We start from the raw sequence: 25,764 nt of genomic DNA, 5'->3' as shown, positions 1-25,764 counted from the left end.
ATTATCTCAATTAATATGAGACATTTTAAGAAACCAAAAGTAAAATCACGAGAAATTATGATTAAAAGTAGATAATATCATACCATTGTGGAGATTTGTAGTTCCAATTGATCAAATTACAATATCATAGCATAATGCAAATCTAAATTACCAGTTTCGACGTATAATATGACACTCGAGTAAATGAGAGGTATATAAATGAACCGAGAACACATTACCTATGTCAACAAGTTGCACATCCTTTTTCGGTAAAGGTATAAAGTTTATCGATTATTTAATAGTAAGAGTTAAAATATTGGATATATTAATATTGTGACATTTGATTTCTTTCTATCTGACACGTCATCATAATTTGGCATTTTCGGGATGCTTATCCTCAAACCAAACGTGTGGTTGTAATTTGACATGTATTTATTTATTTTTTATTTTTTGAAGTGAAAGGTTTATAATAATAAACGTGTAATTTTAATTCATCCTTTATTACCACACCTTTTGTTGTTATTAATTATTACTTTAATCTACGTATTAAGTTAAAATTTAAGCCTATGATATTAATGCCAACAACTTATTCGAATCAAAATTAAGACAGTAATTCAACTAAAATTGATAAAATTATTAAAATTATGTTCGAACTTTGGTATGATATTGTCCACTTTGAATTCTTTTGGTGACTAAGTTTAGGACATAGCTCGGACACCATGTTAGAACGAACACGACTTTAAGTACTTTAAGTTTAGGGCATGGCTCTGATACTATAGTAGAGCGAACACGACTCTCCACAATGGTATGATATTATCCACTTGAGTATAAGCTCTCATAGTTTTGCTTTGGGTCTCCCAAAAAAAGCCTCATTCCAATGAATGGAGTATTCTTTCATTATAAACTCATGAATATTCCCAAAATCAACAGATGTGAGACTTTCATTGTCGTAACATTAAAAAGTTTGAAGATAATCTATGAAGTGACAATAGATAGTTTTCGTTCATATATTGACAGTAAAAAAATTTTAGAACGTTTTTCTTAATAACGGTAAAAGATGTTAATTCTACTATGTATAAATTTATGAATATTTTTATTAATTTAGCGTGTATATATATATATATATCGACATTTTTTTAAGCTATAGTTTTTGGGCTTCAAAATTTATGATATAAATATGTATACCCACCAAAAGAGAACAAAATCTCCAATTCAAAGGAGGATGGGAGAAGAAGGGATTCTGATTCTTATCCAAATTGGCTGTTGTCCCGTCTTTATTTGCAGACACGATCTCCTCCATGATTACAGAGAGCCCGTTCCAGTTCTATCCTTTCATACAATTATTGGATTTATGAACTTTTTTCTTCTTGTTTTCATATGGATAATGTTAAATATATAATTAATCTAGTGTAGCGATCGATTTGCGAACCCTAATCTAATCGCACAATCATTGATCAAGAGATCAATGGCTAAATCTGTTCGAGAGACTGTGAAATTTAGCTATTCAAACAACGAAGTTTGATAATTCTTTGTAAAAAGATTTCAAAAAGTCTAGGAGATAGAGAAGAAATGAACGGCTTCGTGTCAATTTTGTTTGTAGTGAGGGCTGGTGAGACAAGTGTCCTGTAAACTGAATTTTACGTTCCCAAATTTCCATTGGTTCGGCTTCGCTTCGAGCTGGAGAGAGATAGCGAGGGAAGAAAACAAAATTGTTCGTGTTTTCTTTTTGGGAAATTTTCTGTTTGTTTTGGGGATTCTGTTACCTTCAATGATCCGAGGCTTCGAAGGGGAAATCCGCCGCTGCAAAATCCCCATTTCTGTAGCATTTGATCATCTTGATTCAAGCGTAGTCCTCTTGCATTTGCTGACTCTTTGTGGTTTGCTGTTCGATTGAATCCCCTATCCTTTTTAATCTTGGGTTTTCGTTCAGCTCCCGTAATTTCGATTCGGCTATTTTTTTTCAATTTCTCTCTTGCAGCTTCCTTCAGTTCTCTGTATCAGAAGCTGTAGCTTGATTTCTAGTTTCAAGAGGCAGTCGATTTCCCCTTCAAGAGTTCGAGTTTTAGCTTCTGTAGGTCGTTGAATACTCGATTTTACTGGGTTTTACGACGCTGATTCTGAGTTTAAGTCACTTGCGCTGGCTTTGTCCCTTGTAAACGATGACTCTCACGCTTGAATCGCTGCCTGGAAGCTCTGGGTACTTGGATATCTACCCTGAGAGGAAAATGTATTATTTTAAGAATCCTTACGTGCTTGGATTAACGGTGGTTGCTGGGATTGGTGGATTGCTCTTTGGCTATGATACAGGTGATGTACAATCTTCAATCGATCAACTGTTTCTGTTGTTTAAACCTATCGTTTCTTTGTGTTCCAGTTTTTTCTTCTGTCTAACATGGTAGAAATTTTTGTTATCTTGTTCTTGTATCTCCAAATAGCGAGATTTGCTGCTCTTACTTTTCTGTAATCCAGTTCCTTCTTTTCATTCATATGGAATACAGAAGAATGATCTTCAAGAAGAATCAATAATTTGTTTTGATTAGATAGTATCTTGTGCTAGGCTGATCGTGCACATTTATGTTGGCTTACTTCATTTCGAGTTTTGATGGATGAATGGACTGGTCTTGCATATTTGAAGTTCTTTATCCTCTACTAGATTTTGGGTGTTTCAGCACCACCCTTTTTAAATTTTATAAGAATAGTCTTCCTAACTCTCTTTTGATTTGTAATCGAGCTCTGAAACTCAATAGCTCTTTTCTGATAAACTGCACCCAAACCAAGGTCTATCTATTGCAATGCAAACAAAATTTTGCCTCATCCCTTTCCTGGCTGTTGTTATACATTTGTGATTATAAGACCCAATGAACTGCATGACTAAAATTGGGACTAAACCACATTTGTGAAAACCGAAGTGCATGTTGAATAAGATCTGCAGTTTACCCCCTTATTCTCTACTTTACTGGTTTTTTAATTAGCTGCCTTCAGTTCCAAGTCTGAGCTAGAAATGATTGCTGATTGCAGGTGTGATATCCGGAGCTCTTCTTTATATTAAAGATGATTTTGAGGCCGTCAGAAACAGTAGTTTCCTTCAGGTAAACATCCTGAATTCTGGAATTAATTTTCTGCCTTCTCTTTTTCCATTTTTTTCCTCACTTTTCCATTTTCTCTCTCTCTACCCCTTCCTCTCGAACTGTGTTGTGAGATCCTAGATCGGTTGGAGAGGAAAACAAAACATTATTTATAAGGGTGTGGAAACCTCTCCCTAGCATACGCGTTTTAAAAACCTTGAGGAGAAGCCCAAAAGAGGACAATATCTGCTAGTGGTGGGCTTGAGCTGTTACAAATAGTATCAGAGCCAGACATTGGGGGATATGCCAACGAGGAGGTTGAGCCCCGAAGGGGGTGGACACGAGGCGGCGTGCCAGCAAGGACGCTGGCCCCGCATGGGGTGGATTGGGGGGTCCCACATCGATTAGAGAAGGGAACGAGTGTCAGCGAGGACGTTGGACTCCTCGGGTGGATTGTGAGATCCCACATCGGTTGGGGAGGAGAACGAAGCATTTTTTATAAAGGCGTGGAAACATCTTCCTAGCACTCTCCTCAGTAGACGCGTTTTAAAAACCTTAAGGAGACACCCGAAATGGAAAGCCTAAAAAGGATAATATATGCTAGCGGTGGGCTTGGGCTGTTACTGGTGTTTTGTTCACGGGTTAAGTTTGGTAACTTGTGATTTAGAAGACAAACTTATATTTGGGATGTGGGTTTCTTCACCCCAAGCTATAGGTTTATCGATTTCATAGGTTAAACTAACCTAGACTTGTGAAATCCATCTTCTATAATTTTTTTTATATGAAACTAACTATTTCATTGACTGGATGCAATAACAAGAGAAGGAGAATCCTATCGACAAGATTACAAAAAAGCTATCCCAGTAGGATATCAGAGAAGATAAACTGTAGTTACAAAAGAGTAACTCTTATTCTATCTTTTATAAATTATAATACGAACCGAACATTAGCTATACGAACCTAAGTACAAAACAATCCTTATGCAGATTACACAAACTCAAAGTTCCTTGTTAAAACTGAGAGCCAAATATTCTGTCATGTTTTTCTAGTTCCTCCTCCACATACATGCTTCTTTTTATAGTGGAATCATGAGTTAAGAAAAATGGCAGGAAACAATTGTGAGTATGGCTTTGCTTGGTGCAATTGCTGGAGCTGCTGCTGGGGGTTGGATTAATGATGTTTATGGACGGAAGAAGGCAACCCTTCTTGCTGATGTTGTATTTGTACTTGGTGCTGTTGTAATGGCTGCAGCTCCAGATCCATATATTCTTATAGCAGGACGATTCCTAGTTGGAATTGGCGTGGGCGTGGCATCTGTCACAGCTCCAGTATACATTGCAGAATCATCCCCATCTGAAATAAGAGGTGGACTGGTCAGCACTAATGTGCTAATGATAACTGGTGGACAGTTTCTCTCCTACCTCATAAACCTTGCTTTTACCCAGGTTAGGCTTATCTCATTGCCACCTCTTTTGTGATTGTATGACACTACTTCGCTTTGTTCTCTTTCAGATAGAGAAATTTATATACTTGGTAAAAGGCATGGCTTGATGGGTGTATCTAGCAGAATCTTTCTAAGATTGATCATGAAACTAACTCTGGATGAAATATTTGTAGTGTATTTTTCTGCCTCAGTTGTTTGGTCGCGTGTAACAATGAAGCAATCTTTGACCTGTTTTCTGCTAACAGTTCTGTATGAATCTTACCAACTGTTGAAACTTCCAAAAAACTTAATTGGAAAACAAGATGAGTTTAATGCAACTAATCTAATTGTTTCTGAACTCGTCATAGTTCATTGGACGAGTTCAGGCTCAGGGACCTTGTATAGTTATAGTTTATCCTCCCTCATAGCTCATTGGAATTTCATCGTATCAACAAAATGTTGTTTCCTAATGTCAACATACTTGGTATGGCTATGATGCAGGGGATCTTTGCTACAGTTATTGTTCTTCATTGCCATAGCAAAGTTTCATTGGTTCATTAAGAAAAAACAAATAAGGTTTGATTCGAAGCACTCCGAGTGCACCAAAATATTTCTAAAAACTAGAACAGTTAAGAAAATACTTGTACGTAAAACTATATTTGACTTAACTGTGTCCATTATCACTATTTGATGCATAGGCTGTTGTTGAGAGATACTGTTATACGGTAATTTAGTCTGTAGTGCATTGCCGAAGCATTGTGCTATTGATGCTCATTACTCTATAATTTACTGGAATGAAAGGTTTTCATCTTGCAGTTCGAAGAGGCGGCATCAAGATAGAATTTCGAGATGCTAATTTAAGATTTCGACTGAGTAACATGTGAAAGGGACCTGTTCCATTCTTTCATGCCTAACTTAAGCTGCTTCCTTCTTTCTCTGAGTTGTAATTGTCCATCACCCTGCCTTCGTAGGTTCTTTTCTTGAAAATAAAAAGTGTTTTAGTTGAGGTGTTCTTCATTTTCTCTTTTAAATTGAAGAAGTTTTGGTTTCCATTCAAAAGATTTGCTTGCTTTGATGTTCTCTAAAAGTTATAATTAGATCTTTTAACCATAAAATGATTCAATTCCTCCAGATTTCTTGTTCCTGTGAAATACATAAACTTTCTCATAAACTTGCCTGCAGGGGTATAAATTCGAGGGAACAAAGTTTATTATTTGGTTGATGATACTAAACTATTGATGAATAAGGGTCCTAAGGAACCATGGGTTCCGATTCTTATATCAGTAAGATACCTTTAAAGAACATTATCTTGTTTAGTTACTCCTCATCAACCAATTATGAATTTCATAGAATTATTGCCTGCTATAATCTAGAGTAAATATTAAGGCCTGATAATCCCTTGTTCTGGATATGGAAAACTCAATTTCTGGCACAATTAGTCCAACACTCTCTATTTTGGAATTTGAAATGTCACATTGACTCTCTGAAGTGGTGACACACTTGGTCAGGTCCCCGGAACATGGCGTTGGATGCTAGGAGTTTCGGGTGTTCCAGCTGTGATTCAGTTTGCTTGTATGCTTTGTCTGCCAGAGTCTCCGAGATGGCTCTTTATGAAGGTGCATATAATTATTGTCGTTAATTTGTGTCGGTTCGTTTCTTTCACGTATTTAGTTAACATCGTATTTCATGAACTGCAGGGTGACAAATCTAAAGCCATTTCTGTACTCTCTAAAATCTATGATTTTCCTCGTTTGGAAGATGAGATTGATTATCTTTCTTCTCAACTCGAGGAAGAACGGCGTAAAGTAAAAAATGTAAGCTACTTGGATGTATTCAAAGCAAAAGAGATCAGACTTGCGTTTTTAGCTGGGGCTGGACTTCAGGTACAATTCCTTACTAATAGTAGGATTCAAATTTGTAGTTTTGAATGCATTGCAAAGGCTAAAAGTATGTTTGGAATGCTCGTGAGAATAATATCTCGAACGAACCTACCAACACTTTTGAAATAGCACCAAGTGTTCTTCATGCTTTTAAATTTGGAGTCGTTTCCGACCGCTCGAAACATATCTGGACATTGTTTGTATTAAGAACTTGGTTAGAATGAGATTCTGAATTTATCCGTGTAAGGATTGTTTCAGTAAATGTAATTGCAAATGCAGGCATTTCAGCAGTTCACTGGTATCAACACAGTCATGTACTATAGCCCAACTATCGTCCAGATGGCTGGCTTTTGTTCCAACGAGTTAGCACTCCTTCTATCCCTCATTATCGCTGCCATGAACGCTGCTGGAACGGTTCTTGGAATCTACCTTATCGACCACGTCGGGAGGAAGAAGCTTGCCATTTCAAGCTTATCTGGTGTTATAGTATCACTTGCCATTCTCTCTGGGGCATTCTTTGTTGGTCAATCTGGTTCAACAAATGGTGTAGATGGATGGATTGCAGTAATTGGATTAGCTCTCTACATTGCTTTCTTTGCCCCTGGGATGGGACCGGTGCCATGGACCGTGAACTCGGAGATATATCCCGAGGCTTATCGAGGGATCTGTAGTGGCATGTCAGCAACAGTCAATTGGGTTTCGAATTTGATTGTGGCTCAAACGTTTCTTTCGCTCGCTGAAGTAGCTGGAACTGGCCCGACTTTCCTCATCCTTGCAGGCATAGCCGTGCTCGCAGTTCTGTTCGTTGTCATGTACGTTCCCGAGACGCAGGGACTCACGTTTGAGGAGGTGGAGAGGATTTGGAAGGAGAGGGCTTGGGGAAGGGATTCTAATACAGAAAGCCTTCTTGGTTGAGCAGGAAAACTGAGTAAATGGGAGGTTGTGATATATATGTGGGTAGGACTTCATGCATATGATGATGGAGACAGATTTGTATGTTTTAATAAGAATATGCTTCAAATTGATTAAGGCAGCTTCTCCAAATTGAGGAAATAAGGTGTTCTTCATTTGGAAAGCTTGACTGTGTTTCTGTAAACTCAATTAAGAGGCATTTCAAATGCCTAAAGTTTTCACATTTTAGAGTAGGTGGGTCTCCGGGGTGGATTATAAGATCCCATATCGGTTGGAGAGGGAAACGAAACATTCTTTATAAGGGTGTGAAAACCTCTTCTTAGCATATGCGTTTTAAAATCTTGAAAGGAAGCTCGAAAGGGAAAGCCTAAAGAGGACAATATCTGTTAGCGGTGAGCTTGGGCTATTACATTTGCTTTCTCGGCTGTGTTTTCTCTTTCGATTAGGGGTTTGTTTGGAAATTATCCCGACTTTTAGGGTCTTACAACATTTTATCGATATTTCATAGGGAAAAGCTAGTTGATACTTTGTTGGTTGTCATTTTTAAAGACTTGTCGCTTCCTATTATTCAATGTAGGAAATTTCTCGCACATAAATAAGAGAGTCATTGAACAGTGACAATCGAGGATAATCGAAGAAGATGATGCACTTCACTGATTTTGGGTCTAATTCGGTACAATCATTTCGGACATCTCGAGAAAAAAAAAAAAAAGTGGAATGTGAGAATTAAGAAACAAAGTTATGGAAATGAGATGAGTCAAAATTGTTTTGCACACATTTGAAGAGTTAGTGAAGTATTCAAAGTTGAAGGTTCAAAGTTGATACATTAAATCAAAACCGGTGTGTGTATCCCATTTCCCAGAAATACCCTAAAAATTCCACCTTTTTATTCTCTGGTCAAAATCAGTCTCTCCAAAACCCCCCCTTTCATTCACTATAAAAACCTCTCCAAATCTTAACCCATTTCCAAATCACACAAGCTAATCCCAAACAGCTCTATCTTTGCCTTTTTTAGCATCATGAAGTTCCAAAAGATAGGTTCCTTTTTCATCGTTTGTGTTGTATTCGGTATTATTTTGAGCCAGATTAGTATGATAGATGCAGCACGAGTGCTCTCCGAGACTTCTAATCATGGTGTTGATTATGTCCACCCATATTCAATAGTTTATCAAAAAGTCTCATGTTGGCTTGGCAAGTTATCTTCCGGACCAAGTCCTAGTGGCCCGGGACACTAACACTTGATCGGTGAAAGAAGATAGAGAATTCATTTTCTTTCCTTTTAAGTTTTTTATTTATTATTCTTTCATTTCTTCCCTTTTTTTTTTTTTTTTTAAGTTCTTGGCCAACTTTTGGGCGTTCATATTCTTATGTTGTTCATTACACAAACGTGTAAACAAATAATGTATAACACTTTGATTTATAAATTAATATGTTTCATTATAAATTAAAATGTGGACATGGGCATGGCTGATATCTTTCTATAGCAGTCCTCAATTTAGTTGTCTCCTTCAACATATTTCTTCTCGTCTCGTCTCGATACTCGGACGCCTTCCTGATCACCACATATGTTAAAGATCTCCTGAGAATAGTTTGGTCGTTGATGGATGTAATATTACTCTGGACCTTTCATAGACATTTCAAAACTACTATTAAATAGAAGCTCGTTAGAATCTTGAACGAAATTAAGAATTTGAACTGGTGTGACGATGTCTTTAAATAATATGATCGCGATCCCAGCTCCTAATTTGTTTTTAATACTCGTTCCACGTCACTATTATCCTAAGTCTCCGGTTTTAGTCAATTTTGTAAAAATTTTCTATTGCTAAGTAGTTTTTAAATGTGTGAAAAATTAAGAGTAATTTTGTCAATAAAAATAATTTTTAAATACGAATATATTTTCTGTAATTTAGCAAAAAAAAAAAATCATTCTAATTTCGTTATTATTATTTTTTTAATTCTTAGCTTTCTTCTTCTAAACCCTCCTTCTCTCACGTTCGGCCACCCCCTCCACTCCATTACCAGCCACCGCCGCCGCACTCTCAGCTGCCACAGTCTCAGCCTTCCGACGAAATCAAGAGTTACTAATCTCTATTCCCTAGAAACCCAGTGGTTCGCCGTTGGTGCGATCGAGCCGCCGCCGCTCGTTTTCCAAATTCCCAAGGTTTTATTGTTATTTGTTTCGTTGGAGTATGTTGGTTTATTCTGTTCACCTACGGAGAAGGAAAATCAAGAACGAATCATTTATTGTTCGTATTTGAAAAGATTGAAATTATTGCTTTCAATTTTAGAAAAGAAAAAAAAATTGAATTAATGGTGTTGAGTCTTCTTGAATATAGAAGAAACTATCAATGCGTATGAACTATCTTGGCATAATATAGATGCCTTTGCGAGGTGTATGGCAGCTTAAGAAGCTGATTGTCAGCTATTGTGACTGGGGAGGAAGCAGCAGGGGTATCAGGTTTGTTGGATTTCTTATTTCATTACTGAGAATTCACTTTTAACTGATGGAGACCTAAGTTTTAATCTGGAAGTAGTTTGTATCTTCATTTTCCAGCATGATTATTTCAAATGCATATCTATATTAACTAGCAACCTTGTCTACTAACGCATGAATCATCACTATATAGGTTCTGGTAGAGTGCATTTGTCGCACCTTCAATTTGTAGATGATGACACTCTTTTTTTTTTCTGCTTAGAGAAGGAGAATTCCAATAGGAAACTCGATGGTTTTATGTTCTTTGAAGCTATTTCAGGCCCAAAAATTAACCATTGAGTGAACTGCAAGCCTTCTTGTAACGGTTCAAGCCTACCGATAACAGATATTGTCTTCTTTGGGCTTTCCCTTTCCGTCTTTCCCTCAAGATTTTTAAAACACGTCTGTTAGGAGAAGGTTTCCACACCCTTAGAAAGAATGGTTCATTCTCCTCCCCAACCGATGTGGGATCTCACACTTCTAAAATGACTTATTGGGTCTCTTTGGTGGGGTGTGAAGTGAGTCAGCTTCTCGGATCTTACCTCGGTCTTTCTTTGGGAGATAACCCAAGATCTGTGTGTTTTTGGAACAATGTGGTGGAGAAAGTTCAAAAAACAGTTGTTGTCGAGGAAGATTAACCTTGATTCAATGTGTTGAGTGTAATTCGTATTTACTGCTTCTCTCTTTTTAGGACGCCCGTGTCGATTAGTCAGGAACGTTGAGAAGTTAATGAGGAATTTCTTGTGGGTAGGGATTAGGAGGAGGGGGGAGTTCATTTGGTCATTGAGAGGTGGTCTGCAATTATGTAATGAAACCTTTTTGTCCAAATGATTGTGGAATTTCCACTTGGAGTATGGTACTCTGTGGCAAAGGATTATTGTGAACAAGTATTGCTTCAGGCTTTCTTTTGTTCCCTTTCTTTTTGTCCAAAGGATTACTGTTAAGTTTTGGATGGAAGAGTGAACTCAGGACTACCTCCAAAGGCTTTCTTGGTATTGCAGTTTCATTGGTGTGTTCTTTGTAGGAGTGAGGAAGAGGATTTTGACCATTTGTTTCAGGATTGTCATTTGGTTAGTTCGCGGTGGAACCGATTTCTTACGATGTTTGGGATTGTGTTGCCTTGAAATAGAGAGCGTTTTTCGTGTTTGAGGAGGTGCTTTTGAACCTTCCCGTTCGTTACATAGGAAGGATCCTATGATAGTTTAGTTTTTTGCTATTTTGTGTGGCATCTAGCTCGAGAGGAATAGTAGAATTTGTCGTCGGGTGGAGTGGTCTGATATAATTCCTCTATGAGCGTCTGTTAATACAACATTTTGTATTATCAGTTTAGCTTTTTTTCTTTTTATAAAAGAAAGTTCTTCATCCTTTCTGTGTGAAATAAAACCAAACTTTTTCCAATTATCATCCTGTGTTTTCCTGGTTGATACCCTTCTTTAGCCCAGTCATAATCACTGTGGTGTTGGAGCCATGCTCGTCGACTCATCAGTGCTTCATATCCTCAACTACTATCATATAGATCAATAAAATATCGTAACATTACGCTGCTACTTTACTTTTCTTCGAAATTTCATGATATATAGTTATGTTGGTTGTTGTTATTATTACCAATATGTAGCTTTTACAGCGAAACATATTTTCCTGAAAGATTTGGATCTTATCATTGAATTTGCAGGGCATTTATGGACTCAGAATTGCCAGCGTTTAGAGAGAAAAATCCTCAGCTACAAATAGTTACTGACCTCATTCGTGGCCAGCATCCACACTTAAAGGGCTTCTACAGTAATTCTCCATCTCTCTCCACTTTTGGTAGTTATAACTTTCAAAGTATTTTAACATTGGGTTTTCCCATATTCCTTAACTTTCACAGAAAGCAATAATCATCGGGTGATATGTGTGAAGAACATGGATCCGGAAGACATACATTTACATGCAACGAGACTAAGGAATGCACTGGGACGAAAGGTCTTAAAACTGAGGACAAGACATGTAACCAAGAATCCTAGTGCGCAAGGTACTTGGAACACTGATTTAAGATTTTGAGCCCTGCATACATAATTCCTAAAGAGCTTGATTGTCGTTTGGAGGTTGTTTTTTCCATCCATTGTTAGATGTTTAAGCCAAGCTCTATCTTGCTTGAATTTGTAGTTTCTAGTGAGTCCCATGTAACTTTTTCAAGGTTGTTAATGTCCCATGAGCTTCTCTTGAAGAATTACATGAAACAGAACAGGATTCTGATTTGATTTGTTAACTTGTCATGATTCATCAAAGCGATAATGTCCCAAGAATAAATTGTTCCCATGGACGGGTTGGGACTACCTCGCATTTAAGCTTCTACATAATTGCTGTCTAAGAATATAGAGCCAAACATGATTTCCGTTAATAAACCATGCTATTAACCTAGTTTGGCTCAAAGCATTTCCAAAATACACCTCTAGAACACATATATATAAAATCAGAGAGAAATCCAAACGGCTTATTCCTTCATTCAATTCATTAGATAGTATATTCCAACCGGATAACTGCAGCTAAGGACGGTTAAAGCCATACAGGCATGAAGAAAACTTAGTACTCAACAGACTCTAAGACTTGTATGACATTAAAAAAAATTTCCTCAAAATTTTTGAAGGATTGAACGTACCAAATGTCTCCCTTGGCAGTTAATATTTCATTTGAATCAGATGTTGAATGGCATTTCTGAGAACCTAACCTCAACTCAAATTCTCCAGGAGCAAATGCTAGAAGAAGCATACAGCAAATGAATTCTTCGTTGTATCCTGCATTTTTTCACACATCATTGGCTGTTGAGGCACCTTCACCCGCCTTCTTCTCCTTTTGTTTCTCCCTTTTCTTCTTATTCCGCAGTGCGTTCTTGCTCAATCTACATTAACTCACAAATTTATTTAATCCCAGAATTTGGCATGTTAAAGAATATGATAAATGAAATATACATAATGGATGGACTTACTCTTTAGGGCCTTCTCCAAGCAACTGTATTACAGAAAGTTTATCATATAAGAGCTTGATTTGGAAATCTTTAAATCTAATCATAATTGCCTTTCACTTGGATGAAAAGCAAGAGGAACTTAAAAATCAGTACCTCTGCCTGAATAGCAGCAGCATTTTTCGCATGTGGAGGCCTATAAGCAGCAGGCTTCTGAACAGGAGGGTTCGAAGGGGCGGTTTTTTGCGATGCTTGTGAGAGTTTTGACCCTTGCCCTGGATTTGGCAGAATCTAACTGCTCAATTGGACTGGATAAATGTATAAGCAGGTAGACATAAGATAACAGTTTCGAGATGGAACCTTGTGTTTTCTTTTGATCTATATTTAGTGATTCTACTGACTTGACTAGTTCATCAATTTCACCGAACTTATCTGGCGACTCTGGCTTGCAGTCGGCCTGCATGAAGCGTATGCATGAGGAAAACAGCAAGGAGTATTCATGTTAAATGTCTTTATAAATGAAAGATGAACAGCTCTTACCTGGAATAACTTATCAAACATTTTCTTGAAGTATAAAGTTCCATTGCAGTGGAAAATCTTTATCCTATAGGACAACAATGATATCAACTTATTTATGGCTAAGCAGAGTCTCCCGTGTGCATAGACTGGGAGACCAAGAATATTGAACGGGTCGAAATTTGAATGCTTAAATGTCAGCAAAAATGAACCGCCCTCGAAATAAGATCACACAGTGATATATACTCTTCAATGGTTACACAAGTTTCCTTAAGCATCTTTTAAAGTTTCTCTTTTTGCATTATTTCATTTATAAGCACTAACAATCTCTGTGCATATCAGCACGCCAATGAATAAAATTTGTGTACCCGTTGTCAACTTGAAGTCTTGGAGCAGTTGTGGCAGTCATGAAATAGCGTCCATCAGGAGACCATTCGCTGGTAACAGAGCATTCAGCTTTTGTTGTTCCAAGCTGTTTTTTCTCCTTGACGTCCCAAAATGCCTGTTAAAGATTATTGCAAACAGAAGATTTGTAAATATGAATGTATATATATGAATATCATTTCCTCCAATCATGGGAGGACAAGAAAAGGAAAGAGACATGGGAGGACAAGAAAAGGAAAGAGAAGAACAAAATAATATGAGCGCAAGACTGATTCACATAATCAAAGAGAAACTTATTCACTTTCATGTAATATAAACACTCAGATCCACTCAACAATTTCAGACCTAAAGTAATTAAAAAAGAAAAACTTAAAACGCTTCAATCGTTTGGGAAAAGAGTAGTCATTAAAATGGAAAGCAATACACAATACATGTAAGTTGGTGCTACACGAATATACTCTAATATCAATTGGCTTTGAATAGTCTTGAAAGAAGTGTTTCATTCACAAAGCATAGTTTGATAAGCTGAAAAATGTTTACTTTTGCTGAAACTTGTAATTCTATTGAAAGACAAGCTAGAAAACAGGAGATTTTAATGCAACAGCAATGTAGTTTAAAAAAATAATCTTGAAAGAAGTGAAGAGAAACATGCCACAAACAACAAAGAGTACTCGTGCATTTCATTCAACACATAATAAATAGATGAGACAGAGAACGCAAAGAATCAAATTAACATACCATGTCACCTGGCAGATTACCGAATCCTGCTATACATAGAACTGCAGGCCAGAGAATTAAGGTCACAAATCCTTTAAATTAAATTTATGGCAGACATGAGATCGTATGATCAAAAGAATATTAATGAAATTCGTTGTAGTTCCTCCCTTGAAAGAATGAAATAAGAAGGGAAGAGAGGAGAAACAAGAAACAGGGGAAACAGCCAAAACAAATGAAGAAAGCATATATAGATATCCGAAAGACAAAAGCAGAAAGCATTCAAAATAGGATACGTCTCCCCTTCGGATTCCATCGAACAGTATTGTAGGGACCTTCTCCGAGCTCAAGAAGAGGCTTGCACTTCTTGTCAAACACCGTTGCTCTTGCAGGCATAACTATTTTTTGTCAAGGAACAACAAGTGCAGGGTAAAGAGAAATCATAGCTAGCAGAAGGAAAATGCAAGAATTTAGATGTCATTCATTATTTTTGTTTGAGTACAACAATTTGGGTTGGAGATTTAAACCTCCAGCCTCAAGGGAAAGAATAGATGCCTTTAGATGTCATTTATTATTTAATTATCCCAAGGTACAACAAGAGATTCTACCAACATTAACTTTTCTTTGTATATATTCATTTGTCCTTGGGGAAATGTTGAAGACCTTTAGGGATCCGTTGTTGGATTTAAAACGAGTGGTACATATATGAACCATGTTGAAGAAACGACCAGGCAGAGAAGACATTGGACACATTACATCTTCATGTAAAATATTTAAATAACAGAAGATGCACGATCCAACAAGTTCACTAATCTAGCACCCGTTGGGCCAGTTTGCCTCATTATATTTAACCATTCCACCTACAACACAAGGCCAAGCACACGGAGATAGAAATAAGCCAACCGAAACTGAGTTCAGAATTCAACAGTTGAAGTAGTTTGGCCATAATAGACGGGAACTAGTGACAGATGATCTCCTAGACTATGATGTGTATCATCATCGTGATACCATACTCTTATCCTTTATTATAACGGAGTGTTCAATTTCAGACTGCAATCTAATTATGAAAGATAAGATCAATATCCCCTTCTGCAATAAGGTACAATAAGAAGGATACATCCATACACTACTGCAAACTCTGAACCACTCTGTGTCCACTGCACATCATGAACTGGCCCGTCTTTACCTGCCAATATCCTTAATAATCAGTTCTTTCTCTTTGGAAATTTCAATGTCAATAATAGTAGGTTAGACTGTTAGAATGCAATGCAAATAATATTTGAAGAAAAGGAACTTAGTACTTACGAAGTGGTACAAGTCCTTCGTGAGCCCCATCGATCGTCAAGTAGTTTAACTTTGATTCACCATAATAACTCTGGTTGGTTTTATCTACATCTGCTTGCACAACAATTAGAACCCCAGTAGAACCATTGTTCCAGTGTAGCTGAACTGTTGAACAACGGAAGAAACTTCGCCGAGCAATCAGTTGGGTTTGTGAATCTCCACAACCAAAGATTTGGACACTGGCAGGAACCCCCTGCATAAATACAAAACAATAAACCACTACAATGGTGGAGTTTGTGAATCTCCATGGGCAAAACATCATTAGAAACCCCAACCTTGGACTCAGGAACAAAGGCTGCAATGTGGGTTCCAGGTGTCCTTGAGAGTTCAATTGCAGTGACTCCCGGAACTCTTAGCCGATGAATAACTCCTTTGGAGAAATCTTTAGCATCAAAAAACTGTATCTCATTAGTAGCCATCCGACAGGCAACAGTTTCATCAGAGCTGAATCGAATTGCAGGCCTAGAAGGAAGAAGAGTGTCTAAAATTGTAAATATCTTTACAAAAACACAAGGATTCGAAAGCCAATACCCACTAAGGAATCTAAACGTTGTATAGATGTCATCTCTAAGATGATTATCTTGAACATTATAAGCTAAATATGAGAAAGACCAAGCCTATAATGTAATCAATATACCAAAGTAGATCATCATAGAGACAAGACACCGCTCACCATGTCAATTTGGTCATATTCTTCTGAAATTGAGAGTATACAATATCACCAGTGGCAGTCTTCCGGAGAACAACATTCTTTTCCTGAGGCGTTGAAGATTTTTGAAAGGTCTGTAGATAAGTACCACATGGCGACAAGGCAGCCGCAAGCAAATTGGGTACTTCAAAAGACTTAATCTCTCTGAAATCACGGCATTCGTAAATGCTCAGAGTTTCAGACTTCGTAACCAACAATTTGGATCCATCATCACTAAATTTTGTACTGGTGCAAGCAACCTTTTCGAGTTTGTTGGGAGTAGGCTGATTGTCGATGAATGGGGGGCCATTCCAGATTGAAAAACCTTCTGATCCTCGAACTGGGAGGAAGATTACGATGAGAGAATTGCAAGAGGAAAAAATGACCTAAAAGAAAGTATGAAAACGAAAAAGAAAAGTTACCCAAAATCTGCAAAGCTGGTGGCTGCTGAGAGGTGGCCATGAGAATCTGAGAAGAAATTATTGAAGATCAACGAAATTCGTACAAGTAAGAAGAAGAATGATTGGATGAAGGCTGAGGGTGATGATGAAATTAGCTCCGACGACTTCACAGAGTGGATGTTTCTACCGATACCGGCGAACGAGGAAAGAAATCTCTTTTATTAGGTTATCGTATTATGTATGAAATGATCGCCACCCGAACCGAAAAAACAAAAAAAAACAAAAAAACAAAAAAAACAAAAAAATCCTAAATACTGTTGAATGATGAAATTCGGGCTGCCTGCCTGCCTGCCTCCCTCCCCTAAAGGTCATGAAGCATTTTGAGGAAGTCCAAAGCAAAGTCATGTGAGCCTACGCTTATAGTGGACAATATTATATCATTATGGAGAATCGTGTTCGTCTAACACACAACATTGGCTACGTCTTAGCGTGAAAAAATTTATTTATGTTTTTTACGGTGAAATTTATTAGAAAAAAATTATTGAAAAGTTAATTCAATCAAATAATATAAACTTTTATTAATCGTTTTATTTTTGTGCTTAAAGTAGACAATATCATATCATTGTAGAGATGTGGAGAATTGTTATTTCTAACAAATGGTATCACAGCTATGTTTTTATCTTAGTCATGTGGTACAAATCTTTGGAGGATAAACAAAGAACTTATGAGTCTCAAATGTGAACTCATAGTGGAGTTCCATGATGATTGGCTTAGATGGCGCTAGATGTCACAATCACACTTTTGATGGCAGCGGACTTGCGATTGTGCGGCACTCACTTTTCAACGACAAGTGAGCTAAACCAATTCGTTCTTGCGTCACCTACGGCCAAGCGACGTATGCTCGAGCCTCTGGCCTCGGTTTTAAGAGAATGTTTTAGAAAACGAGGGCAGAGAGAGATTTTTAAAGACAACACTAGAATATGAAAAGACATAAAAGGTTGGGCTTGTCATGGGCATGCGGTCATGGGTAACACGCCTTGGACGAGCATGACCGTGATACGAGACATACACTGGTAGATAATTGTTCGAGGGAAGAATTATCAGAGTTTTACATTGATTAAATAAGGTGAAGATTATGAATATCTAAGATGGAGAATATTATATTTTTTTTTTGTAGGGATGGATCGAGGCATTATCACTGACAAATTGATTTGACAATATATGTTATGAAGTGAGCTAATTAATGCGACGTCGAAATGTGTTTTCTAGAATAAATTTTAGGGTTCAAACATAAAAAAGAAACTTTTCAAAATACATAGACTCTTAGAATAAATCACTCAAAAGTCAACGAACAACGCTCAAAACCAAGCTACAAAATACCCATATGTCGAAGATGGGAGGGAATAGAACTAGTGTAGCATCAACATAGACATAACTTAGGGATTAAAACCGCCGCTCTTTTTCTAGGTAGGTAACAAATGCTACTCTACCATGAATTTCTGAATTGGGATCATCATATAATTCGTTTACAATATTATACACATCTCCACCATTTAAGACACCAAATACACTAATACTACAGCGATAAACTATACCCCCCCCCCCCCCCCCCCCCCCACCGGTTAGCAAGAATGGTGTGGTGATTCAGAACTTGGAATCAGAAGACTCGACTATTCTTTTTCCAAGCACCATGCTAAAGTATTTGATATATAAATCATCTACTTCCAGAGGGAAAATTGTTATAAATTAGATATAAAGATAAGTAGTTACCCCTGTTACCAACTGAACTGTATGTAGCGACTTCCGAACCATTTGGCTGCCGAGCGTTGATTTATGCTCAATCGAATGGCGAGATGGCGTTCTCGAATTTCGGGGAAATTGTCTTCACAGGAGCCCAAATATCTGCACCGTTGCTGCTTGCAACTCCGGTAATACACGAGATTGGAACGAGACATAAACCTCTGCTCCTCAGGCTGTGGCTGCATGGCTCCTTCTCCTAACAACAATGAATATAAACCTTGCTATTATAATGTCCAAAAAGATTTTACTTCTGGATGTTGGAGCATCACTCAGACTTGAATCCAATACTTAAAGCAGTGAAAATGTTTACTCTATCAATGGCACAAAATTTCATCCTCCTCTCCTCAGTCATTTGAACATGAAAGATAGATAGGTTCTAGTTTTAAAACAACTGTGGAGGCTTTAGGAACACACTTAGTTAAATTTCCCTGAGGGAACAAACGTTACTTCTTTCTTTTTCTTTCAGGAAAAACAGACTTTAGTCAAATCATGAAACAAAAGGTCCAGCCTAGGCTCACCTGCAACTGAGCAGTGGGTGTGCTTTGAAGATATGGAGCACTCAACACCTGAAAGCACGCCAAAATAAGGTAAGGGAATATATAATGACACTGAGAGTTTTAGCCGGTACAGATACATAGTAAAGTTCATTGGAAGTGGCAGACAAAGTTTCAGTCTATTGTCATAGATCAATACTGGTGGATGTCGATAAATTTCTCTGTTCTAGTCCTCCGCTATCCAATACTACACCAGTTTCATGTAATGGACAATAAATACCTCAACGGTTAAAAACAGACAAACATGATGATGAAAAAATAATTGATTCAATCTTGCAGCTTATGTTTCATTGCTGATGAAAGATAAAAAAAAATGATGGAAGAAAGGGACACAATGAATAAATACCTAAAACTAAAATACGCATATAAGAATACTTCAGCAAACAAAGTCCAGTAGAGGGAGAGAGAGAGAGAGAGAGAGGAGAGACATAAACCGAACTGATATCAAATACACCGAAAATATCCAATGAAGTTTTAACCACTGATTGGTGCTCAAAAGGTTTTGCATGCAAGTACTAATTAGTGTCGGAGGAAAAATATGGACCTGAGAAAGAAATATATTCACTGGACCAATTTTAAGGAATTTAAGGAGGGAAAAAGTATCATACAGGTCATAGAAAAGCTATATGCATGACATGATAGCCATTCATATCTAGTACCCAAATCAGAATTCAAAAAGAACAAACTTCGAGCAAGAAGACCATACCTTGACTTGCTTATGAAGGAACTGGATATATTCCATTGCCTCCAGAAGAACAGATGCCGTATCTGTCTGCAGTGAAATTGTTCAATTTAAATTCAAACAAGGCAATGATTTTAATAATGATAGTAAAATCACAAAACATAGGTTTATGGATTTCAAGAGCCAAAATAATATTTGGTCCAGGTCATATAAATCCTCATTATCATTATCCTGAAAATTTTAAAATATTTGAATATTTGATCTGTTCACAACAAACCTTTCCGTATGGTGAAACAAGTTGTTGCAAGGCCAAAACTCGTTCACCCAGTTTGTCTTTCCTCTCCTGTAGAAAGAGAATATTAGTAATTGGAAAACCTATGGGATGGAGGGGCAGAGCATATTGTAAAGAACAAAACAGGACGATATGGGAACAAATCAACTGAAAAAAATAATGAAATACAACTGGACCACCCAAACACAAAGTGATCAGAAAACCACCGAATGTTGTCTAATGGACCGCCCAAAACTTACTACATGCATATATTACTAAGCATAGATTATTTATCATTATTAGAGGAATCTTAATCTTCAATATTCTGTTATGTGACCTTAGAGGAGATAGAAAAACCAGTCTTATGTCGCTTGGATGTAAGAGAGGTGAGACTGCTCTCATCAACAGAGCATAGACTTCTCTTATGTTCCATCATCGTTTCTACCTCCATCACTTCTGCCTGGACAGAGATCAAATTCAATCAGTCAAGATGCAAAGAACATAGGCAACAAATATCCAAGTCTGAATGAGTACTTTATTTTCATATAAAATAGAGCAATTTTATTAAAGGGAATAAAGATATTACAAAGCTACCAAAAAGAAATTTGATCTATAAAAGATCTCAAACAATGAAAGTCAACTGAGAAAATCTGAAACAACGCAGGTATACTCCCACAGGTTTAAGATAGGATATATATACATACATACATATTGAGTGGGAGAAAGACAGGGATGCCTGTGTTCATGTGTATTTGCATATAAATACATAATGTCTAACTTCTGTTAACAAATGAATTCTACGATCAAGAAATAAAACTCCGACCTTCATAACCTAGAAATAAATGCATTCCCATAGATTGGACAAAACATTATTACTTGTAAACAGAGCTTCAGACAGCATGCAGATAATGTATATCACATTGGATTGTTAAATTATTAACAAAACGCTATCATGGTCATGGTCAAAGGTCAAACCAACACCCTAAAAAAACAGTATAATATGATCCATTTGATCTACTACATTAACAACCATTATCGATAATAATACTGAATACTAGAAGACAAAATGAATGGAAGTAGACAAAAGTTCCATAGTTTGATGACGATCTCTAATCCAACGAATATGATATTTCAAACAGTAAGCACAATTAACAATAATAATACGAAAAGAGTAGGGTCGGAGGGCAATATACATGCACTAAATAAATAAACACGAACATCTCCATGCCATTCATCTCCAAATGGAAAGGATCTAGATTTGGCTTTTCACACTGAGCATTTTGGCCAACATACAGTTAAAAGTTGCATCTTTTAATCAGAATTTGGCACTTTTTCAGTTAAAAAAGGCAATACAGTGAATCTTCCACCACAAAAGACAACCCAAGACATGAATACACAAACAAAGTTACAGCTAAGGAGACATTGGAATAAGAAACGAGAGAACACCAGTAATTTTTTTTCTTCCATATACTTTTTGACAAAAGTAAAAGTGTTGGGTAATTGGAATCCAGAATAAGTATTTTAAACCAAGAAGATGGTATAAATGAAATAGTGGGCGCAGATAAACAATTTTTTTCCTCTTTTTTTTAAAAAAAAAATAAATAAATAAACAAATTCACACCGCGCATGGATTAAATTAAGAGAATATGTAATTTGCGTACAGAATCTTCCTACCCCCCTTAATTTAATATCTTGAACATAATAATCAATAGAATGAAACCAGAAAGTATAACCAGATTAAGATAAATAAATGAAATGAACCAGACAGTATAACTAGATTATGATAAATAATTAAACGAATAGCACAATTATCAAAAATCCACAAATCAATACTACAATCATTCACAGTTTAGCATAGACACGCATAGGAAGAAGACAAAAACCAGAGTTAGGACGTATTCACAACTCGGGAACAAGAAGACAAAGTAATTGAAGAAGCAAAACTGAAAAGAAGAACGAACAACAAAAACAACAACAAAGAGAAAGAGAAATCAAACGAATCACACACCGGAAATTTAGCAGAAGCATTGCAAAGAGAGCTCGCAATCATCCCGACGGAAGTTGGGAGCAAAAATCCGTCCACAGGAAACAACCACGCAAGATTTTCGATCAAAAAGGAAATCTCAACAGACTACAATCAAATTCAGTAGAACAATCGAAGAACAGAAGCGCTTATTTCCTCGTTACTCTCTAGAGAGTGAATAGGAAATCGATTTTTGCACTTCAAGGAACAAATTTTTCTCTGTATCGCCGGAATTCGAAGGTTGAGAAGACTGTTGTAGTTAAAGAATTGACTGAAATTGAGCAATCAGAGGAGAAGGAATCCACCATGAATGAGGTTTTCAGAGAGGGAAGAAAAGAGTTCCAAACTGTAGTGGGAAAGGGGAGAAGAGAGGAGTGAATGATATTTGAAAATGTTTAAATAAAGAAAAAAAAAAGGAAATTAATAAATATGTGAAACAAAATAGAGATATTTGAAAATTGAATAATATTGTTTTTTTTTTTTAATATTTTTTTAAAAATGACAGCTAATATCCAGCCAGGAAGATGAGGTGGAAGAAATAGGCAAAAGAAATTAAGTAAAATTGACCAAATTTTATTTTCTTTTCCTTATAAAATATTTTGAATTATTATTTTTTATTTTAATTCACTTCAAAAAATTGCATTTTCTAGAACCTTTTAAACCATACTGTTTATGGGCTCATTGGCCTGATGGATTCATGGGCCCAAGCCCATTAAGCCACAAGTCCGCACGTGCGAAAAAAAGGAAATGAGGAGCTTCAAGGGTCGTGAAGCCGAGCCGAGGCTCGGATCGATTATTCAAACCGGTAATGAAACTCCAAGCAAGCCAATCTCGACATTTTTGCTTGCTGTCTTCACTAGCTTGTTATACATTATTGGTAAAATCTCACATTGGTTGTAGAGGAGAACGAAACATTCCTTACAAATGTGCGAAAATCTCTCCCTAACAGACACATTTTAAATCTTGAGGGAAAATCGAGAAGGAAATGATTAAAGAGGACAATATCTGCTAGCGGTGGACTTAGGCTGTTACAGAATTAGATAGACACTCTCCAATTAAGATAAGCAGTTTATTTATGCTTAGTTCGATACTAATTTAAGCATTGGAGCGTGTTGGGTAATACGCCACATCGATGCATAATTTCTTCTTTTGTAGGTCACTTGAGTCACGTGAAGCTGATCTATCATGTTAACTAGAATCGCACGTTAATTAATTATTTATTTATTTTCTAAAACTTAGGATCAAATGCATATAATTTTTTTCTTTAATTTAAAATTAAAATATAAATTATTTATTATTGGTCACAAATTTTAATTTTCCACCAAGTCTTGTTTATTTAATAAATTTTTATAGGATTTCTTACGTGTGTTGGGCGGGAAATCGCTGTCAAAAGAGAGAGAGAGAGAGAAAGGGTGGGTCCAACGTGTCCCGTCGTGTTGTGGTCCGTGAATCCTACGCGACTTTCTTAAACAATACTTTGATACACGTGTACATGGGTCCAACATGGATGCCACATAAGTCCAAAAAAGCCACGTGGGACCCACTCCCAACGCGGTTTTCTTTTGGTCTCCATCGCTCAACTACTACAAGTACCTTTGTTTGGTACATTTTTTTAGGATAACCTCTTCACTATTTACCTTTATACCCCTACTCTTTCTCTCTCTACTTTACCCTCAAACTACGCTATTATTTCTTTAATACTTTAATTTAACAATTTTATGACATAAAATACCAAATTTATATATCTAACTAAATTGACTTCGATTCAGGCTAACCAAACAAGTAAATCTACGGTTCGACACATAAGGACTTGATTAAGTACTTGATGGCTCGTGTCTATGTCATATTTTGTGAACATAAGGACTCGATTAAGTACCTGGTGGCTCGTATATATGTCATATTTTATGATATGTTATGACTCTGTGCCATAAGATATTGACAAATCATGTATGTTAATTATAAAAGATATGTTCAGTATACAAATGCACGTCTCATAAGAACATTATGTCGTAAAAAAATTAGAGGTATGACTTGTATCATAAATCTATGTCATGATTTAAAACTATGAAATCTCGTGTATTTTATGTGTCACGTGCATCAAAATTCTTCGAAATCACATTATAATTTAACATTATTTTTTATTTCTAAATTTCATCTGAAAAAGAAAATTTCGGCGTTAAGAGGAAAGATTGAAAAGCTATCTATTCATTAACCATTAAAATGTCGTTTTTGTTTATATATTTGAGACTGATGTATATGAAATCTAGGGGATAAATATGATTTTTTTAATAATTAAAAAAATGACATAATTTTAAATTAGTAAATTAGGTAGTTTTCATAAATTTTAAATATAGTGATTTAAAATTAAAATGATTTTATCAGAATTAATTAATTAATTAAAGTAGTAGAGACAAAATTTAAAATTTAAAAAAGAAAAAATATAAATAGTAAATTAAATATTTGAGGAAAATAGTTAATTAAAAAAAAGAATAATGATTATAATGAAAAAGTAATGAAAAAACGGGATTGGTTGGAATATGGAGAAAGGTAAACGACAAACGGTGGTAACGGGAATTGAGGCATGAAACATGGATTTCCAAATCTTCTCTATTGTGACCGATGAAAACGACGTCACATCTCTTTCCATTTTTTTTTTTTTTTTCTTTTTAAAACCTTTATTATATATATATATATAGAATTTCATGCATAAATTTTAAGATTTATTATTAATTTTAAAACATATACATTAAAAAGGTGATTTTATAAAAATATATATTAAATGGATGAAAATAAATAAATAAATATTTTGTATTATTATTAGAAGCAAAAGAGTAATTTAAATCCACCCAAGATTTATTATTTAATAATAATTGTTTGGATTGAAAAAAATTGAATTAATTACGCCGTTGTCGAAAAAAACGCGAGATTTCCAGCGAGCCGTTTGGAGATCTCGCATCTTCAACCACTTATGAAGCCACGCTCTCTCAAAGCTCACATCAACGGAACTCTTCTGCCATTTGAGAATAAGATATTACATAAAGAAGGAAGATCCAACGGAAAAACCCTTTCCTCTGCAGCGACTTTAGATTACTAGAAATATATGGTCGTTGCAAATTTACTACTGAATAATTGTGATGGGTCTTAAAATGTCTCGACCCAACCCAACCAAAATAACTGTTTAATAGGTCTTTAGATTTATAAGTGTCTAATAAATCACTAAACTCTTAACACAACCGATAACTATACCCACTTTTTCAATAGAATTTTAGATCGTGTCCATTCCGATTAGTGGGACTCCATAGGGTAACATCTGAAAATCAACTTCAGACCTTTTCTACTCTTTATTTTCTTATTTATTTATTTTTTTTTTTTACAATTCTAGTTAATTTAAAATAGAAATGGCCATATTTATCTAAGTTGAAGTAGGATAAAAAAAAATTATAATAAATATAAATTCAATGGTCAACTTCAAAACTAATTTGGACTTTTCCTTAATTTTTAATGAGTTATAAAATGGTTGCTTAAGAAAGCAATAATAATAAAAATATTAAAAAACTCACAATTCCACGTCGGAATTAAATCTAAATATTAAAAGTAGAATAATTATTTATGGCATCACTATAGATTTTGTGTATCTTTTTATTTTAATTGTATTTTTTATATAAAATTACAATTTTCTTTTGCTTAATTATTTACAAGTGTTCATAATTATAT

At 35.9% G+C, this 25,764-nt stretch overlaps 4 protein-coding genes across 10 annotated transcripts; 2 read left to right on the top strand and 2 right to left on the bottom strand.

Annotated features, from left to right (window-relative positions):
• Positions 1-1,182: 1,182 nt before the first annotated feature.
• INT1 (inositol transporter 1) lies at positions 1,183-7,480 on the top strand. 3 transcript variants are annotated; one of them, XM_023672527.2, is made up of 7 exons: positions 1,183-1,856; positions 1,958-2,286; positions 2,998-3,068; positions 4,154-4,489; positions 5,976-6,083; positions 6,165-6,350; positions 6,627-7,480. In XM_023672527.2, the coding sequence occupies exons 2-7, from the start codon at positions 2,139-2,141 to the stop codon at positions 7,260-7,262; spliced, it is 1,485 nt and encodes a 494-aa protein (XP_023528295.2). In that variant the 5' UTR covers positions 1,183-1,856; positions 1,958-2,138; the 3' UTR covers positions 7,263-7,480. The 3 variants fall into 3 exon arrangements, with proteins under 3 accessions (XP_023528295.2, XP_023528297.2, XP_023528294.2); XM_023672529.2 differs by having other exon boundaries at positions 1,183-1,863; XM_023672526.2 differs by having other exon boundaries at positions 1,183-2,286.
• A 1,851-nt stretch (positions 7,481-9,331) lies between these two features.
• On the bottom strand, positions 9,332-16,961 carry LOC111791257 (Eukaryotic translation initiation factor eIF2A family protein). Of its 2 annotated transcripts, XR_015420404.1 has the most exons (14): positions 16,742-16,961; positions 16,305-16,659; positions 15,907-16,093; positions 15,593-15,824; positions 15,405-15,473; positions 14,584-14,685; positions 14,312-14,352; positions 13,558-13,691; positions 13,214-13,277; positions 13,034-13,130; positions 12,830-12,948; positions 12,698-12,720; positions 12,371-12,610; positions 9,332-9,469 (listed from the first exon to the last, which is right to left on the bottom strand). XR_015420404.1 is itself a non-coding variant. In XM_023672525.2 (13 exons), exons 1-13 carry the CDS (start codon positions 16,779-16,781, stop codon positions 12,517-12,519), a joined length of 1,557 nt encoding a protein of 518 aa, XP_023528293.2. In that variant the 5' UTR covers positions 16,782-16,961; the 3' UTR covers positions 12,192-12,516. The 2 variants fall into 2 exon arrangements, 1 of the variants encoding a protein (XP_023528293.2); XM_023672525.2 differs by lacking the exon at positions 9,332-9,469 and having other exon boundaries at positions 12,192-12,610.
• Positions 9,463-13,664, top strand: LOC111791259 (large ribosomal subunit protein mL43). 2 transcript variants are annotated; one of them, XM_023672531.2, is made up of 4 exons: positions 9,463-9,717; positions 11,405-11,511; positions 11,600-11,743; positions 13,532-13,664. In XM_023672531.2, exons 1-4 carry the CDS (start codon positions 9,638-9,640, stop codon positions 13,540-13,542), a joined length of 342 nt encoding a protein of 113 aa, XP_023528299.2. In that variant the 5' UTR covers positions 9,463-9,637; the 3' UTR covers positions 13,543-13,664. The 2 variants fall into 2 exon arrangements, with proteins under 2 accessions (XP_023528299.2, XP_023528298.2); XM_023672530.2 differs by lacking the exon at positions 13,532-13,664 and having other exon boundaries at positions 11,600-11,980.
• A 1,195-nt stretch (positions 16,962-18,156) lies between the features above and the next one.
• Positions 18,157-22,460, bottom strand: LOC111791791 (transcription factor bHLH153). Of its 3 annotated transcripts, none has more exons than XM_023673272.2 (6): positions 22,036-22,460; positions 20,365-20,483; positions 20,034-20,099; positions 19,781-19,846; positions 19,039-19,086; positions 18,157-18,716 (listed from the first exon to the last, which is right to left on the bottom strand). In XM_023673272.2, the coding sequence occupies exons 2-6, from the start codon at positions 20,476-20,478 to the stop codon at positions 18,558-18,560; spliced, it is 453 nt and encodes a 150-aa protein (XP_023529040.2). In that variant the 5' UTR covers positions 20,479-20,483; positions 22,036-22,460; the 3' UTR covers positions 18,157-18,557. The 3 variants fall into 3 exon arrangements, with proteins under 3 accessions (XP_023529040.2, XP_023529038.2, XP_023529039.2); XM_023673270.2 differs by having other exon boundaries at positions 20,365-20,487; positions 22,036-22,459; XM_023673271.2 differs by lacking the exon at positions 22,036-22,460 and adding an exon at positions 21,221-21,361 and having other exon boundaries at positions 20,365-20,487.
• Between the last annotated feature and the right edge of the window lie 3,304 nt (positions 22,461-25,764).

Source organism: Cucurbita pepo, chromosome 3 (genome assembly GCF_057944985.1).
Source record: "Cucurbita pepo subsp. pepo isolate OVF chromosome 3, ASM5794498v1, whole genome shotgun sequence".
NCBI lineage: Eukaryota > Viridiplantae > Streptophyta > Magnoliopsida > Cucurbitales > Cucurbitaceae > Cucurbita > Cucurbita pepo.
This window is presented reverse-complemented; position numbering and strand designations above follow the sequence as displayed.

Excerpts from the sequence above, each read along its gene's own strand:
- LOC111791791 (XM_023673270.2), bottom strand. The coding sequence starts at position 22,077 with ATGATTGCGAGCTCTCTTTGCAATGCTTCTGCTAAATTTCCG. Across the intron at positions 20,488-22,035 it reads ATGCTTCTGCTAAATTTCCG|GCAGAAGTGATGGAGGTAGA; the intron begins GTGTGTGATTCG and ends ATCTCTGTCCAG. Across the intron at positions 19,847-20,033 it reads TTGTTTCACCATACGGAAAG|ACAGATACGGCATCTGTTCT; the intron begins GTTTGTTGTGAA and ends ATTTCACTGCAG.
- LOC111791257 (XM_023672525.2), bottom strand. The coding sequence starts at position 16,781 with ATGGCCACCTCTCAGCAGCCACCAGCTTTGCAGATTTTGG. Across the intron at positions 13,131-13,213 it reads TGTTTGATAAGTTATTCCAG|GCCGACTGCAAGCCAGAGTC; the intron begins GTAAGAGCTGTT and ends CGCTTCATGCAG. Across the intron at positions 12,611-12,697 it reads CTTGGAGAAGGCCCTAAAGA|ATTGAGCAAGAACGCACTGC; the intron begins GTAAGTCCATCC and ends GAGTTAATGTAG.
- INT1 (XM_023672527.2), top strand. The coding sequence starts at position 2,139 with ATGACTCTCACGCTTGAATCGCTGCCTGGAAGCTCTGGGTACTTGGAT. Across the intron at positions 4,490-5,975 it reads TAAACCTTGCTTTTACCCAG|GTCCCCGGAACATGGCGTTG; the intron begins GTTAGGCTTATC and ends ACACTTGGTCAG. Across the intron at positions 6,351-6,626 it reads TAGCTGGGGCTGGACTTCAG|GCATTTCAGCAGTTCACTGG; the intron begins GTACAATTCCTT and ends TTGCAAATGCAG.
- LOC111791259 (XM_023672530.2), top strand. The coding sequence starts at position 9,638 with ATGCCTTTGCGAGGTGTATGGCAGCTTAAGAAGCTGATTGTCAGCTAT. Across the intron at positions 9,718-11,404 it reads GGAAGCAGCAGGGGTATCAG|GGCATTTATGGACTCAGAAT; the intron begins GTTTGTTGGATT and ends TTGAATTTGCAG. Across the intron at positions 11,512-11,599 it reads ACACTTAAAGGGCTTCTACA|AAAGCAATAATCATCGGGTG; the intron begins GTAATTCTCCAT and ends TAACTTTCACAG.